The following is a 16,839-nucleotide window of genomic DNA, read 5'->3' as shown; positions in this document are numbered from 1 at the left end:
AGAGAGAGAGAGAGATCAAAAAAAGACAGAGAGAGAGACTCATTTTTTCCAACTTGCTTTTCCATAGAAACTCGTTGCTAACATATGACACAATCATAGGAGTATGTAGAGAATACAGTGCTTACCTTTTCAAAAACACAGCTGAAGGTTGTAATAATATTAAGTGCAAACAATTTTATATACTCGCGGCCAACATTCTTCATTATGGAGTCGATTAAATACATCACAGGCAATCTATGGTTTGGTGATGCCTGAAAAAAGAAGAGAAAGAAGACCATTAAGATTGTTTTCCATGAACAGATTTTCTACACATCTATGAAGTTACCAGACACTAATATTAGAAGCTACCTTCAAACTACACGCATAAAACCTTTTTTCAACTACTATCAAAAATGCCCTTTGATAAGAATCAAATCAAAAGTTGCATATAAGAGAACTGATACTTTCTGATACCTACCAGATATAACTTATGTACTTTCTTTAAGGCAAAAATAACCAAGATCATGCACTTTCTTGGAAGCAAAAGTAAACAAGATCCATAATATATGAAAATGAATGGCATGTTATAAATATAACCTCCTGTCCCTCCCTAAAAGAATATACATAAATGTTTTGTAGCAACTACTATACAACATCAAACAATGTATCAAATGCCATTTTTTGTAGGTAAAATGTCCAATGTGCTTTGAATCTGGCTAATGACGTTATCGATGATCATAAACACTGACTGCCAGGCAGCTATCTATCTACTTAACACCTCATTCCAAATAGTATGCCTGAGTATCAACAATACAATAACAGCACAAATGACTGCTATAGACTTGTCCAGACTCTCTCTTTCTTTTCTCCCCACCCGACTCCTCTCTCTCTCTCAGCATTCCCTCTCCCCCTCCCCCTCCCTCTCTCTGCCCTACCCTCTTTCACTCTTTCTTTTTAACTTGTACACTCATTCCTATCTGTCTGCCTGTCTCTCATTTGCTTCCCAAGGGCAGTAATACCATATCAAATAAGCTCCTTTGCATGGAAATATAAATAAAGATAAGACATTTTAAACTATTTACTGAAGAGCATACAGTAATCAAATGAGTCAGTATTTTTTCTTGAGAAGCCATGGTGGTGTTTTTGTAAAAATTATCATTTTCATTCTTGCTATGGAGGATAGAACTCTTTCTCTGGTTATGTTATTTACATGCATCGTCCAATTTCCGTAATATCTTTTCTTTTCTTTTTTTGTCAGCATGTAAATAAACATGTTCACTTTACAGATTTCTCTTAAAATGAATTCAGATTTGTGTGTTTGAAAGGGAAACTTTCTCTGATCTCTAGATACAGAATGATAACAAAATATATATAATTTACTTCCTGTTATAAAATATTAGCATGGCTAAGCTTTTTTGGTGATAAAATAAACCCTAAAGATACTAAATGGGCCTCTAGTAAAGAATCTCTGGCTGATTTTCATACTTTTATGGGCAGAGTGTAAACGATAAGGCAAAATAGCAAATGCGGCAGCAAAACTCTGAACGCCTCTCTCAGGCGTTGGAAGAGATCGTGTTTGTAGTTTCCTTGATCTATCAAAGGCAGAAAAAGTGTGAGGTATTTCAGGATGCTACAAAAAAGAACTCATATGTATAAATTTTATGTAAGTGTATATTTATACAACCATATATATGATATATATTTATTAAATTACTTTTATTTTCAGCTGATTTATTTGCCATACATAAATGTTTCAAGCATGAAACTTTTTCAAGTTTCAAGAAATATGCAGCTTTAATTGATACTTATGTTGAAAGAATGGGGAATTACTATCTCCCTATCAAAGGTGTTGCCATTTTGATAAAGAAACAATTCCAGGCTATCACATTTAAGTTGCCGTGACTAAGCGTGCCCACTGCCCGAGAGGAGGGTTAATGTAGCCCCTTGGGAAACATCATCTTCACCTTAGTATGTACAGCAAGATAAAGCTGCATTCACACCGTAAAATTATAAAGCAAATGCCTTTATCTCTAGAAACAGTAATTATTACCAATTGTGACACACCCTCACAGAGAATACCATGAATCAATGAAATAATTGGATTTGTTTCTTCTGCATATTAATTATTGAGGATATAAAGTACCATTTCCCCATTGATGATCTTAATTTGATAGCCACTATAGCAGGGGAGGGCATGAAATATATCAGGAAAATTACTAGGTAAAACAGGCTTAAATAAGAATAATTATTAATATAAATATATATATATATATATATATATATATATATATATATATATATACATATGTATATATAAATACATATATCTACATGTCTACATATATATATATATATATATATATATATATATATATATATATATATAAAACCAACACAAAAAATGCTTAAAATTGGCCCGTGAAACTCTTGGAATGCTTTCCATTTTAAATTTGGGGACTGATGTGAAAAAATTAAAAGAAGAAACAAATCCAGCTCTTCTTTTAAAAAAAATCTATGGGAATTCAAACATTCCAACACCTCAAAACATACTGACCAATAAACCAACCTAATCAACCAATTTGCTGCAGTGACTAGGCTGCACTTCAGGCACTGCCAAAGGGGAAGGTTGATGAGGGGACCCCCTCTGGGAAACATTCTTTCACCCCAGTATGTAGGCAAGATAGAGCTACATTCACACAGCAAAATAATAAAACTAAATACCTTTCCATCTGGAAACATCAAACTTTTGTTCACTTCTTTTTACCATCTGGAGTGCTACAATTTTAATCCATGGGTTCGCATTTGGGGTACTCGATGGGCTCAGGTATTAAATTAGGATGGTTATTTCTTCCTTGTTACCACTGCATAGTCTTAAAAAGAGCTTCGCTAAGTCACAAACATTATCAGGTCCTCTTGCTTTGTTTTTTACTACGTCAATAAGTTTTTTTCACAATGTGCATGGATATGTATGCTTGAGTACAGAAATTCAATTTAATAAAGCTGTGTAAATTTTTAAAAAAAAAGCAAGATGATAGAATTTGAAAATTATGTAAGGCTTCCTTTAAAAAAGTATGGCAGTTTCCTTCTGACCACAGTTAATCAACAAATAGGAGTACAACTGTAGCATTTATGTAAATCATCTAAAACAGTTACCTTTCAAAAAATTGTTGTTGTTGTTGTTGTTCATCAGAAAATTGCCATCAATTTTTCAGTAAAAATGTATTAGGTGGAAATAATGCTGACTTAGCTACATTTAGTAGATACGAACTGGACGATCATTTTGCAACAAGAATGATTAAAATCATTAATTAATCAAAGTTATTCTTGCTTTTATGCATGAAAATATGATTTTGAGAAAATAGCAGTTTTTGTCATTCATCTTCATTACACCATAGGATTACCAACAATTACCAAATATGAATATCTATAGTTGTCCTGTGGTTGAGGGTCAGGGGCCTTTTTCAGGTTATTTTAGGTCATCTTACGACAAGGTTAGGGTTAGGTTAATAGAAGCTCTGTGGTACAGGGTCAGGCCTTGTTCAGGTAATTTTAGGTCATCTTTATGTCAAGGTTAGGTTAATAGGAGTCCTGTGGTAGAGGGTCAGGGCCCTTTTTAGGTAATTTTAGGTCATTTTTTATGTCAAGGTTAGGTTAATAGGAGTCCTGTGGTAGAGGGTCAGGCCTTGTTCAGGTAATTTTAGGTCATCTTTTTTGGTTAGGTTAGGTTAGGTGGAAGTGTTCTCTGAAAAGTATACTTTCAAATGTCAAGGCTCCTGGTCCCCTGTCATTTACATATCATAGAACATAATAAACGTATATTATGCATTTATGATACATAAATGACATATTGCCAGGTTTTCATCAGGTTTAAAACAACGAGTGTACTCCGACAGCTCCTCAATCGCACTGTTCTCCCATTCTTCTGTTGCTGCCTGCCTGCTGAACGCAGCTCAAACTATCCTACAGCAATATCAAAAAAGTAATTCAAATTCAAATTCAAATTTGAAAGTGAATAATTTTTTGCAACGATGCTGATTTTCATTTCAGGTGATAAATGTCCATATATCATACTTTATATGATTAACAATGATTTAAAAAACCCAAATAAACTAAGAGGAAATTTCAAAACCAATTGTTAACTTTAAGTATTGTAAAAAGTATATGAAGATTTTTTTTTAACAAGTTCAGTCAATGGATTAATAAGATTTATGTATATTTTTTTTCATTATTACTATTATTATTTTTAATTATAATTATTGTTTTTTTTCACAACTTCCTTTTTTTTATTCAAATGACATGTAACTTGGTGGTAAATATTAGTATATGACATATAACATATAACATATAAAAATGGCAAAAAACAATCATACTTAAAAAACTTTGTTCTCAAGTGCAACAGCCACCTTATATCTAATATTTATTTAAATGCATGTTACTTAACCCTTTTCCCCTTTGGGGGATTTACGACATGCCAGGCATGCTGAGACCATAGCCAGGTGGAACATACATGCCATAATTCGCCACTCCCATTTTCCGTGGATTATGGCCATGCCATGATCTTTTTTTTGCAAATACTGTAAAATATTCTTTTTTGATACTGAAACATTGATGATTTAGTTTTTTTATAAATATTATCTTTTTTCTTACATAAGACGTATCTGGCTTCAGAGGTAAGGGTCTGAAAAATTATGTTGACTCGAAACATGTCAGTCGGGGCGTGATTCAGCACCCGGCAAGGCGGTATTCATTACTATTCGCGGCGGGGCATGCCCCCGGCATCTGTATGTGTTTTCTGGGGTGTATGCAGCAAAAATTCTGTACGATATATGTATGCTTGTGCACGCCTGTGTGTGTGATTTTCGTGTGTAGCAGCAATAGTATTCACATGCGGAAGGGGGGGGCCACCGCTCACATGTGGGGATTCAGCGGTGTATGCAACAGTATTCACGTGCATATATGTGTGTGCATGTGCTCGCACACGTGGAAATTCACATGCAAAAGATCACGTGCATATGCAAAAGGTGTGGGTGCAGCAATAGTATTCATGCAAGGTGTCCCCCTCGTGTGTGTGATTCAACATGTGTATGCAGCAGTACTATTCGTTATGTATGTGCATGCGTTTTTGTTTGCGCCCCTCACGTGTGTGTTTGTGTTTGAGTGTGTGTGTATGTTTTAAAAGAAAAGAAGCAATAGACAATATCAAAGCAATGGATAGCAAATATAAAATAAAAAAAATAGAAAAGAGAAAATCACCGCAAACGGCTAATGGTAGTTGAACGAGGGAACGGAGCACAGGGTTTGTTTCCGTGGATTGTTTGAGAACCCAGTGGATTTTCGAGAACCAGGAAATGGCGAATCTGATTGGTTGACGAAGGTAATATACAGAGTTGTGGTAGGCAGGCCTATTCAGTCTACTTCTGCTGTGAATCCCCTGAAGATACTCGGAAACGCCGCATTCGTCCACTGCCGCTGCTGCCTCCCCGATGACCCTCAGCCTTCCACCTCGGCTGGCCCTTGAGCTTTTTCGACGACTCCAGATGATGAACCGCGAGAGGTTTGTCCCGGTTGGGCTCACGAGGGCAGCGAAGCGGGAGATTCCACCAGATTACGTGTCTCACGACACTACTCTAGATGAGGATGAGCCGCGCCACGCCCAGCGGTGGCGGGATCGGAATTCTCCAGGACAGCCTGGGGCCGGTGGAGGAAGAAGGAGAATGTTCCCACTTTGTATGGTTTCAGGGCCCAGCCTGGGATCAAACCCACAGGGTGGACTCTGACTCCAGCCCGCTGTAATTTTCCCCTTTTTTCACCAACAACTCATGGATATTTTCAACGAGAGCAAAACGGGTTCAATAATTTTTTGCTTCATTTATATATTCTTGTCAAATTTTAAATATATATATATATATATCTATATATATATATATATATATATATATATATATGTGAATATATAACGATTTCATTGTATACATTGATAATTTTTGCATTTCCTTTCCAGGACCCCCAAAAACCGCCCCAATTTTCCAATGAAGGACAGATAGACACCTCTGTCTGGAGTTGGGGGGTTTTATGGCCCCAGGAGGCCGGGGATAACCAAAAGCCCGAGCAGAGGAGTTACTGGTCGACGACTGTTCTCCATAGTCCCCTTTCCCGGACTATGATGGGGATCTTTTTGATCAACTGACCCCCTACCCCACGTGGTGGAAAACGGGGGGAGTCACCCCCGATGACCGCCGTGGAAGTTGGGGGCGCAGCCCCCAGCGTTTCGTCAATTAACCCCCCTGGGGGGGGATTACAGTCGACGAGAGTCTCTGGAAATTTCGGGGGCGCTTTGTAGCCGTGACCTGCAACCCCAGCAAGCGCTCGCGCTTTGGGGTGAAGGCCTACAAGCTCGCGGCCAGTGAAGGCCTGGGCAATGGTTACATATGCGCCTTCAAAATTTACACGGGCAGGGACAGAAGTGACATACCCGCATCCCAGAGGATGATCTGTATACCAATAATTGGTATGCGTCGCCTACCCTTTTTCATTACCTGCAGAGCAGGCGCACGAACGCAATTGGCACAGTACGTGCCACCCGCAAGTTCATGCCCACTGATCTGCAGGTAAAAGCCCGCGGAGATGTGGAGAGTTGCAGCACGCCTACAGGCATGTTGTGCCTGCAATGGCGCGACAGGTGTGTAGTGACATTGCTGTCGACTTTCCACAATAGCGAGATGGTCGCCACACGGTCCCGCACTGGGTTTAAGAGGATCATACCCCAAGTAGTCGCAGACTACAACTGTGGGATGAAGGGGGTCAATAAAAGTGATCAGCTGGCTGCATCGTACCCGAGCACTCGCAACTACCCTTAAGGGGACCCCTGAGAATGGCCACCTTCCCACTTAACATCATAAAAATACGCGGAGATAACTGATTATTTTTTTGCATGCTATAGAGCAAAGAATTGCGCTCGTTATATATATAAATTTTAACTTTGCTCCCCCATTGGGGGAAACCCCAAAAAGTTGAAAATGTTTTTGGTATGTCTTTGGTATTCCCAACTATCAGAGCCTTTCAGAATATTCCCCAAAAATGCTAGTGTTAGATCAACTCAGCCATAGCCAAGTAAAAGGCCGAATTTTGAATTTCCTTTTTTTTAGCGGGGACAGCTTGACATAGAGAACTATTTTGAATGCTTTTTAGCATTAAAATATTATATTTTTTAAAGGCAAAAATTCAAAAATCGGCCTTTTACATGGCTATGGGACGCTGAGGCTCTAGTGAAAGCAACAAACTGCATTTGGATCGCATAAAAATTTTAGATTGGGGAAAACCCCCAAGATTCAAAAAAAATGGCCAGCTACGGCGTTTTGTATTTGGCACCTTGCCAAAGTTCGTTATTCGTTATTTTTTTCTGAATCTAATGATATTATATATCAAAAAAACGTTTATTTAGTGTACTTTGCAATGCAATGATTACCAAGTCAATAGGAATTTTCATGTTCAATAGGGACGCTATTCTTAAAGGTATGTCATTTTTTTTTTTTTTTTCTTGTTCATTAAAGTTGATATTTTCGCGTGAAAAGCTTAATAAATGCATTTTACCATAGAGACAACTAATCTAAACCAGATAAACCAAAAAAAAAAAAAAAAAATTATTTTCCATTTTTTTTTTTTTTTATTTTTTTTTTTTTTGAAGAAATGGGGAACTGGGATGGAACATTAGTACAAAATCATTCTAATTATAAAGTCCTGGCATGAATACAACATGGTGGTTCAATTTTGAGAATTTCAAAAGCATATGAATTTAGTACATTAAATTTCTAGAACTTACAAAAGTCATTGAATATTCCCCTGCCTCACAAGGGGGGGGGGGGGGGGGGAGATGGTCATGGTTTATAATTTTCGAGGAGGGATCATATGTAGGGAACGCACGCAAAAAGTTAAAAAGATTAATTTCATCATTTAGTAGGCCTACATTGACTTTCATATCTAAATAATAAAATTTATTAGTCATCCCTCATACCCATTTTCTTTGATAATTGTCAATATTAAAGATTAAGGGAGAACAAGTGTAAAGTTTATGATTAGCCATTTGCACCCATTATCTTTACTAAGAAGTGCATAAAATCATGCAGACGCCATGTGTTGTGGATATTTGCCAATTTATGGTGCCTAAGACTTACGGTAACGTCTAAACATATTCATTTTTATCGGGAACGCACGAAACGGATGCGATAGCTTTTTGAACCCAGACAAGACATGCATACAACCGATCTCAAAATTCCATATAGTTTTTATTTCAGAGCAGGTATTACTGAGTACTATCATCTTCAACATGAAATAATTTATCCCATACATCCGAAGTTTAAAAACCAATTTAGGTAACATTCGTATTGAATTTCTTTAAACGGTAACTAAATTCAAATCAATTCAAATTGCCCCTCGGATGTACCGACGCTGAGCTAAATGTAACGGAAATATTTCAATCCTTCCTTATAAGGCTATTTTAAACATTAGGCTTTATGGATAACTTATATTACCACTAAACTAAAACATAAACAGGGAGTTCCGATCAAAGCATATTTCGGTGAAAAGGACACAAAACATACATTTTTTTTTTAGATATATTCACAAAATATTTGGCATAAACACGGTGATATAATTTTTCCCGATATTGGTATAAAAGTGTTCCTTGAACATTCACGAATCCCTATCTATGCGAATGTCATAATTAAATGCCTTATGCACGATTGCCCAAACAAAAGTCCACATAGGTGTACCTGGGCGCCAATAGCGACGACCTCCCCGGGTGCTGAGGGACCGCACGCCGGTGCAAGAAACGAGCCATAGCAGGCGGTTAATACTGCTTGGTAGTTTCATCCATCCCATATAACGCTAACTATCTTAATTTAACCCCCTCCCCCCCCTCTCTCAGGGACGGCCCCCAAGAGTACAAGAAGGTTTTGTTCAACCTTGTTGATATGAAGCGCAACGCCTTCATTGACAAGGTGCTCGGAGGGCAATTGACTCAGCTGATCTTCAGGAAAAGGCTTGCAGAAGATCTCATGCAGCTGGGGGAGTCGCGATGGGAGAGGTCAGGTCGCGGGGGCACATTCCCAGTCCCGGTCCTGCTCTCTGCGCCTGCTCCGGCTCTTCAAGGTATCCACTGCCGGAATCGACACCCCACGGCAGGTATCGTAGGTAGACTGTGCTACTGTGGCGGAGGAGGATGACCAAGATGATGTTTCAGGGGTGATGTTCTCTGTCGGACTTCCTGCTTTTTTAGGAATATCATACTCTGAACGATCTACGTCTAGGGATCCTCCCACGCCACACCTTGTAAATATTGTAAATAATTTACTTTGTAAATAAAATATTAATGTAAAAAAAAAAAAAAATTCTATACCTCATATACCACACTATTTCTATACACACCAATATGAAAAGAATACTGAAGAAAATAATCTTGATATAACAAAAAATATTAAAACACTTTGAAAATGAAGAACAGAAAAAAAGAAAGAAAGCTTCTTTACAGGACTTGGATCCAATTATATTGAACAAATACGACTCCCAAAAAATAACTTACAACAGGAATAAAAAAAAAAAAAAAAAACATGCGTATTACGTATATGACGTGATAACGTACTTATAAAACTACACTGAGAAGAGAAATTGAAAGCTATATCTTGCTCATGAAGTAATAATATAGACCTTGTGTGAAAACTAGGATAGTTTATATGATAACTTAAAAAAATGAATAAGGAAATTCAACAAAAAAAACTATGATTATAAACACGATCATACATCAAACTGCTTACTTTATTCAGAGTAAAGGCGAATAATTATCAATTGTGGAGTCTATACTACGAAAAAACTGTCATACATACTTGACTTATAGGAAAACATAGCAAATATATACCTTAGAAAAAAAATTATAAAATAAAATAAAATAAAAATAAAAAAATAAAAAATAAAAAATTCTTAATGATACAAAGAAAAGGCAAAGAATGCTGGTATTGCGCGTGAGCAATACCCCCCCCCATACAAGTTACCCCCTCGAAGATGGATTTTACCTACTTTCTGTCAAAAGACTAGTCGATTATATTTTTGGAAAATCACAAAATAATAAAAAATAATATGTATACACAAAAGGTCATCAAATACAGGTTACTGATCTGTATATACATACATATTACTATATATATATATAGATGTAAGTATACATAGATCAGTACAGTGTATTTGATGACCTAATCAAACAATGTATATAAACAGGTCCCGCTCCTGCTCTCTGCGCCCTGCTCCGGCTCTTCAGGGTATCCACTGCCGGATATCGACACCTCATGGCAGGTATCGTAGGTGCAGACTGTGCTACTCTCGTGGCGTGAGGAGGATGACCAAGATGATGTGTTCAGGGTGTGATGTTCCTCTTTGTCGGACTTCCTGCTTTGAGGAATATCATACTCTGAACGCATCTATGTCTAGGTGATCCTCCTCACGCCACAACCTTGTAAATATTGTAAATAATTTACTTTGTAAATAAAATATGTAATGTAAAAAAAAAAAAAAAATTTCTATACCCTCATATACCACACTATTTCTATACACACCAATATGAAAAGAATACTGAAGAAAATAATCTTGATATAACATAAAATATTAAAACACTTTGAAAATGAAGAACAGAAAAAAAGAAAGAAAGCTTCTTTACAGGACTTGATCCAATGATATTGAACAAATACGCCTGCCAAAAAATAACTTTCAACAGGAATAAAAAAAAAAAAAAAAAAAAAAAAAAAAACAGGCACTCGCTCGGGGCGCAGGCCGCCCAACGCAAACTAAGCGGGAGCAAGCAAAAATACAACAATCACCAACCAAACAACCAAACACACAGAAGTAACAATATAAACATATAAAAGGTCATGGATACACGGAAATTATCTATATACCTACATACTTTATATACTTCTTTTTTTACCGCCTCTGTACTTGTATACGTAATTTCTCGGGGAAAACAGTGTGAATGTTGGGTGCATGGCCCTATAGAGTTAAACATGGGTGAAAAGACAAGAAACAACGGGTGGCGACACCCATCTCTCATGATGGGAACTCGTGTGATACACGTCCGACTGGGGAACCATAATTTTTCCACCTGTATTTTGAGTCATAAAACTCCATTAGAACAAAAATAATGGCCAATAATATATAATCATATCATGTGCAAGTACTTTGTGCATGATTTGTCATGTAAAACATATGAATAATGAAAAGGGGAAAAATTTCTGTCCTTCACATTTTATGCATGACACGATTTTCCGTCCGATTTTAACGTATTATGGCTCAGTTTGTAGCTGAATAGTATATCTATTACATGCAGCAATAAGGGATTACTATAATTTCACGTGTTTTATAAAAGTGACATATTTTCAAATCTCCTATTAGGGTGTTTTAAGTCACTTTGGAAAATATTCAAAAAAAAAAAAAAAAAAAAAATTACAGACATGCATTCAGAATGGCTGTATTTTTTTTTTTTGGAATATTTCCACTTTTACCTCAAAGTCGAGGTTGAAAAAAGTGCTTGCAACAAGCATGAGATTTAGGATGAAACTGTTCAAAAATCACATCAGAAAGCCTGTGTATTTTTTCCCGGATCACATATGATTGACGAAAACTGGTAAATTTTCAACGTGGGGACTAAGTGTTTTTTCATTTTTTTTTTAAACAATAATTCAAAAACTGTTCCGGCAAAGAAGAAGAAGAAGAAGAAGAAGAAGAAGAAGAAGAAGAAGAAGAAGAAGAAGAAAAAGAAGAAGAAGACGAAGAAGAAGAAAAACTCACTACAGTCTAAATAAATGGGTGAGTTTCATCAAATATGGCAAGGGGGAAAAAAAAGAAGAAAAAAAAAGGCGGCCCCTTAAATAAATAACAACGATAAAAATGGGAACCCAACGCACTTTTCAGCAAAACTACAGGAATTCACACATTCCAACCCACCACCCCAAACAAAATAAAATGGGCATTTGTTACAGAGAGCAACACTCCAGCGACTAAGTCGAAAGAAGATGTTTATCTGTAGAATATCCAATGATTTCACCAATTTCTCTACATTTAATAAATTGTTCAGAGATCAAGTCCATTTCTCCATCGAAGATCTTGATTTGATAGTCCTGTTAGTAAGGGAGGGCATGAAGACACAGGGAAACTATGGGGTAAAAACAGGCTTACAGAAGAAGAGTAAAGATCAAAATGCATAAAACTAGAGAGAGAGAGAGAAAAAGAAAAAACGCTTAAAATTGGCCAATGAAACCATCTTTAAAATTCTAGGGTGACATGTTAGAATTCAAAACTCTACGGGAACCCAACCCATCTTTCGGCAAAACTCTACGGGAATTCACACATTCCAAACCCCCCAAAAACGTAGTTACCAATAAACCAGCCTAATACAGCAATTTAAGTTCTGCCCCCAACACCCCCAGGAACACATTCTTTTACATCAGTATGCAAAGCAAAATAGAGCTGCATCCACACCATAAAATGATAAACCAATACTTTCATATCTGCAACTGTTAAACTTTCGTTCTTTTCCCTTTTCTACCATCTGGATTGATTCGATTTTAGTAATTTTTTCAGCATTTGGAGCTCTTAGTGGGCCGGACATTAAACTGTGATCATTACTGAAGTCTATTTCATCTTCTTTGTTACTGATAGTCTCAAGAATAACCCAGAATGAACACTACACTGAAACAAACATTTGTCACTGGTTACATCTTGAAATGAGCGGTCCGTAGCTGTCAAGCTGGCGGCAGGCAAAGAAAGTGTGAAATGCACAATACGCACAATTCAAATAAGGTTATAAATCCGTCTTAATACACATAATTGAAGTATAATATGACTTTTCGGAAATGCGAGCCAAAATTTATGATAAATATGGAGGATACAGAATTTTAGAAAACTGACATGAAATGCTGCAAATATGGAAGAACAAGCAAACTAAGTGGGAAAGTCGAATTTAAAGCACTGAAAGACATAATTACGTCATAATATTAAAATAAAGATGCTGAAATTTGTCCAATTTACGTGTGACTGGGCATGCGTGGGCAATGCCCGAGGGGTGTGTTGAAAGGAAACTCTGCCACCCATCAGCAAACATTCTCTTCAATAATGTACTGCAAGATAAAAGCTGAAACAGTTCAGAAAATTAAACTGCATTTTTCACACTTTCTTTCATATGATATGACTCAGTGAATCTGAAAAACTTTATTATCTCTTCAGATTTTTCCTTAAATTTCGAGAGAGAGAGAGAGAGAGAGAGAGAGAGAGAGAGAGAGAGAGAGTGAGAGAGTGAGAGAGAGAGAGAGAGAGAGAGAGAGAGAGAGAGAGAGAGAGAGAGAGAGAGAGAGAGAGAGAGAGAGAGAGAGAGGAGAGAGAGAGAGAGAGAGAGAGAGAGAGAGAGAGAGAGAGAGAGAGAGAGAGAGAGAGAGAGAGAGAGAGAGAGAGAGAGGGGGTCAGCACACCGAAACACAAATGTCACACATCGGTCATTGTCACTGAGAAGAACGAGGCAGGTCACCGGTGTAACCAGAAAGGGCGAGTATTAAGTATTGAATGTATTTGAGTAATTTGGCAATTAAGGGACATTAATGAGTTACCCAAATTGAGGATCAAAATACACATTTTAACATAAAAACGGCTGAGACGTGAACATATATGAAAAGTTAGTCGATAGTCGGGGCATTTTCACTAATATATATGGAATATTATACTTGAATTTTAATGAGCAATTAAAAATCTCTGCTAAACTGCCACCTCCTGATTGGTCGTAGGAGGTAGTGGTGACGTTGGTGCACAGTAGGACAGAAAACGGTGTGTGAGCTGTGCAGTAACTTGTTCTTTCCCCAAATGTGGACTTAGCCACTGCAGCGCCAATTTGACTTTCTGCTACTTTTTTCCTTTATTTGTGGCATTCATTCGTGTCTGCAGATCATTTCTTGTACGAACCACTATTACTTTTTGTCCTCTACAAGAACATTATCTTTAATTTGCCCTAACTTAGTGCAGCCATACCGACAGATTTTCCAATAAATCAATTTATTACAAAAAAGGAATAATACGAAAATAATAAAATAGCTTTTGTGTTTTTGAGAGGTTGAAGACTGGACGCGCATAGATAGAGGAAATGGACACCGCCATCTTAAAGAGCGGAAGAAATAAAGTAGGATTGAAGAAATCTTAAGATGCAGAGGCCTTATATTTACCGTTAAAATGGAATGGACCTAGCAATTTTGTGGTGACATGGGGTAAGTTAAAGATATTTGTTTTAATGTTTGTTTCATATTTATATTTGTTTTAAAATTTCAAAATTAGTGTATCTTTTGTCATAGTGGGTACATAGTTTATTCAAAATTATTTTATAATGGAAGGTACTGGCAATTCATGGAGGAATATGCTGGCCGCATGCCCTCATATCAGTAGCCCTTAAATACCCCAATGCGACGGTGACTAACGATTTTATAATATATATTCATGTAGGTGCACAAAACCTCCCAACATAATAGAAAAGTTAGATGCAATTTTCACTTCGCCAGGTACTTTGTGTTACATACTAAAATGGTGTATCCGTGGAGAATAAAATATTCAATCAGTTCCTCCATGCTGCATCTCGCCTGTACACAGACGGTATGAGTTGTACATTGTTAGTAATTTTTAAAATAAATTGACATCATGTGAATAAGCAGGACTTGGGGGGGGGGATTAATTTAATATTTTATGCTTTTGTTATTTTGGTTCGCAGGATAACCACATTTTATATTTGTGAAAAATTTTTTATCGGATATCAGTTTGTACGCACTGTGTGTTATGCTTGTTTACTTTAGCGGTATTTCATTCGCTGTCCGTCGGACAAAGTTTTTATTTTAAGGGCTTTATATTGTTGCCAGGACATAAATTTAGGCTCGTCTTTCATAAAAATACAATTTTCCTCGATGTTTGAGTGGTATTTATTTTATTTAGATTTTGACATCATGCACCCCCCCCAAATGGAGCTTCGTGAACTTGATTTCTCCCCTCATCCCTCCCCCTTAGGAAATCAGTTTGTGAGGACCCCCTCCCTCCTTTGGAGGGGGAGGGGTCCCCCCCCATGTTTGGAACTTAGTCTAAACGAGGGTGCCGCGGTCTTCAACAATTACCGTGCTTTATAGAATATATGATACTGCCAAACACAATGCGATAAATGTTGATCTTGTTTGGCCTTGATAGGTAGTGTAGATAGACAGAGTTTGAAGGTGATTATCTGTCTCTGGAATTTGAAAAGGTGTAATATATTAATAGTATATGAATGATATGTTCTGAGAGATGCAAACATTTTCCACAAGGCGCCCAAGCACTCCCATCAGCATTCATGCTTCATGGCCTGTAGGCCTACCCATTGCTTCCATTATTCTGGTTTCTTTATGCGATCTGAGAATATAGAAAGGTTAAACCTTTCTTTCCCATCATTTTGGGTGGTTCCGAACAACCAACTACAACACAGTTCCTTGGCATTTTCACGCAAACAAAATTCTCAGAAAAACTCAGTAAAGTGCAGTGATTTTTTGAACAAGTGTTTGTTTTCACCAAGTGCCGAGGTACCATTCCATATCTTTTTCTTTACTCAATTTCTGATTGTTATCCACTGTAAATTTTCCGTAACATCAAACTACACAAGATATTCTTTACCATATTTGTTTTCATATCAAAGATTATCATGAAACTCATGATGACTATTGCCTATTGTTCTAGAACTTGCCCTGCTTATAATTGACGTCAATATTTTCGTGCCCCTTTAACATATATCAAAATATCTGTGGGATATCCAGACACAGGTATTGGTTAAGAACAAATGAACAATAATAATAAAGTGAACAATTTGTTTGCCAAACCCATCGTCACATCAACAGATTTAGGCTTTAATTTGACTACATTGATGTTCAGGTGGTTCATATTACCAAATTGCTATGTTTAACGCAGAACTGAGGATTTATCAAGTGAAAAATAAGAAACGGTCCACTGGCTAGGCCGATTCGAAACTTTTCCTAACGGCAAAAAACTCCCGAGGGAAGATGGCGACTATCCGAGAGCCTAGCCATCTTTTTATATATTACCTAAAATTGAATGCTTTCCTCCACAAATAACATTATATCCCGAATTCCAATGCTGACGCTTTTCTTCCTTTCACTAACAGAAATAAGGATGCTAAAACAGAAGTCAAGATGGCGGGATTCCTCACCGTGGATGTGTTTCCGATCACCCCAACGATGACCGCCGCGTGAGCGGTTCTCCTCGGCCAACATCGTCAGCATCGTTATCATGGGCTTCGAGTTCATCGTCAGATCTGCCAGCGACGAACGATATTCCTCTGCCCCCTCCACATCCGTCGGCAAATCCGTCATTTTGGAGATTTTCCGACATACACACTATTCATGACACGATTCTCGCGCTCTCTCTGCTTTGCACGCACACGTCACGACACTATGGGATCGGCCCTCAACACTGCGCACTCGCTACTCGTCCGACTCGCCTCTGCGCACCGCCCCACGCCAGCGATGGAGGATAAAAGTTTAAGAAAAAGAGTGAATGGTGAGGGGGGAAAGGAGGCAAAGCATATACGAAATAAATTTTCGTGGGAAAAAAGGAGTCGTCTCCAAAATGCAAGCTGTTCGACTGTCGGAGGACAGTAATATTCAGCGGAACTGAAGCACAGTCAATAGAAAGTAGTTACGAAGTAATCTGACGTATATTGCTAACTGAAAGCAATCTGTAATGCAATAGTACTTTTTTGATGAACTCGCTCCACAACCAATCAGAAACTAGAGGACAGAGAAAGTTTTATTC

The 16,839-nt window shown here is 37.5% G+C and overlaps 1 protein-coding gene across 7 annotated transcripts in view; it reads right to left on the bottom strand.

Annotated features, from left to right (window-relative positions):
- Positions 1-16,506, bottom strand: part of LOC113810358 (pre-mRNA cleavage complex 2 protein Pcf11) — a 291,069-nt gene extending 274,563 nt beyond the window's left edge. For 6 of the 7 annotated variants that reach the window (XM_070123532.1, XM_070123533.1, XM_070123535.1 and 3 more), the window contains exon 1: positions 126-281. In XM_070123532.1, the coding sequence (XP_069979633.1) occupies positions 126-278 (153 nt within the window). In that variant the 5' untranslated portion in view covers positions 279-281. Of the gene's footprint in view, positions 1-125; positions 282-16,234 lie in introns of those variants that run through there. The other variant, XM_070123534.1, reaches the window with a different exon arrangement.
- Between the last annotated feature and the right edge of the window lie 333 nt (positions 16,507-16,839).

The sequence above is a fragment of the Penaeus vannamei genome, chromosome 7, assembly GCF_042767895.1.
Source record: "Penaeus vannamei isolate JL-2024 chromosome 7, ASM4276789v1, whole genome shotgun sequence".
NCBI lineage: Eukaryota > Metazoa > Arthropoda > Malacostraca > Decapoda > Penaeidae > Penaeus > Penaeus vannamei.
Note: the sequence above shows the minus strand (reverse complement) of the source record. Positions and strands in the feature narration are given on the sequence as shown.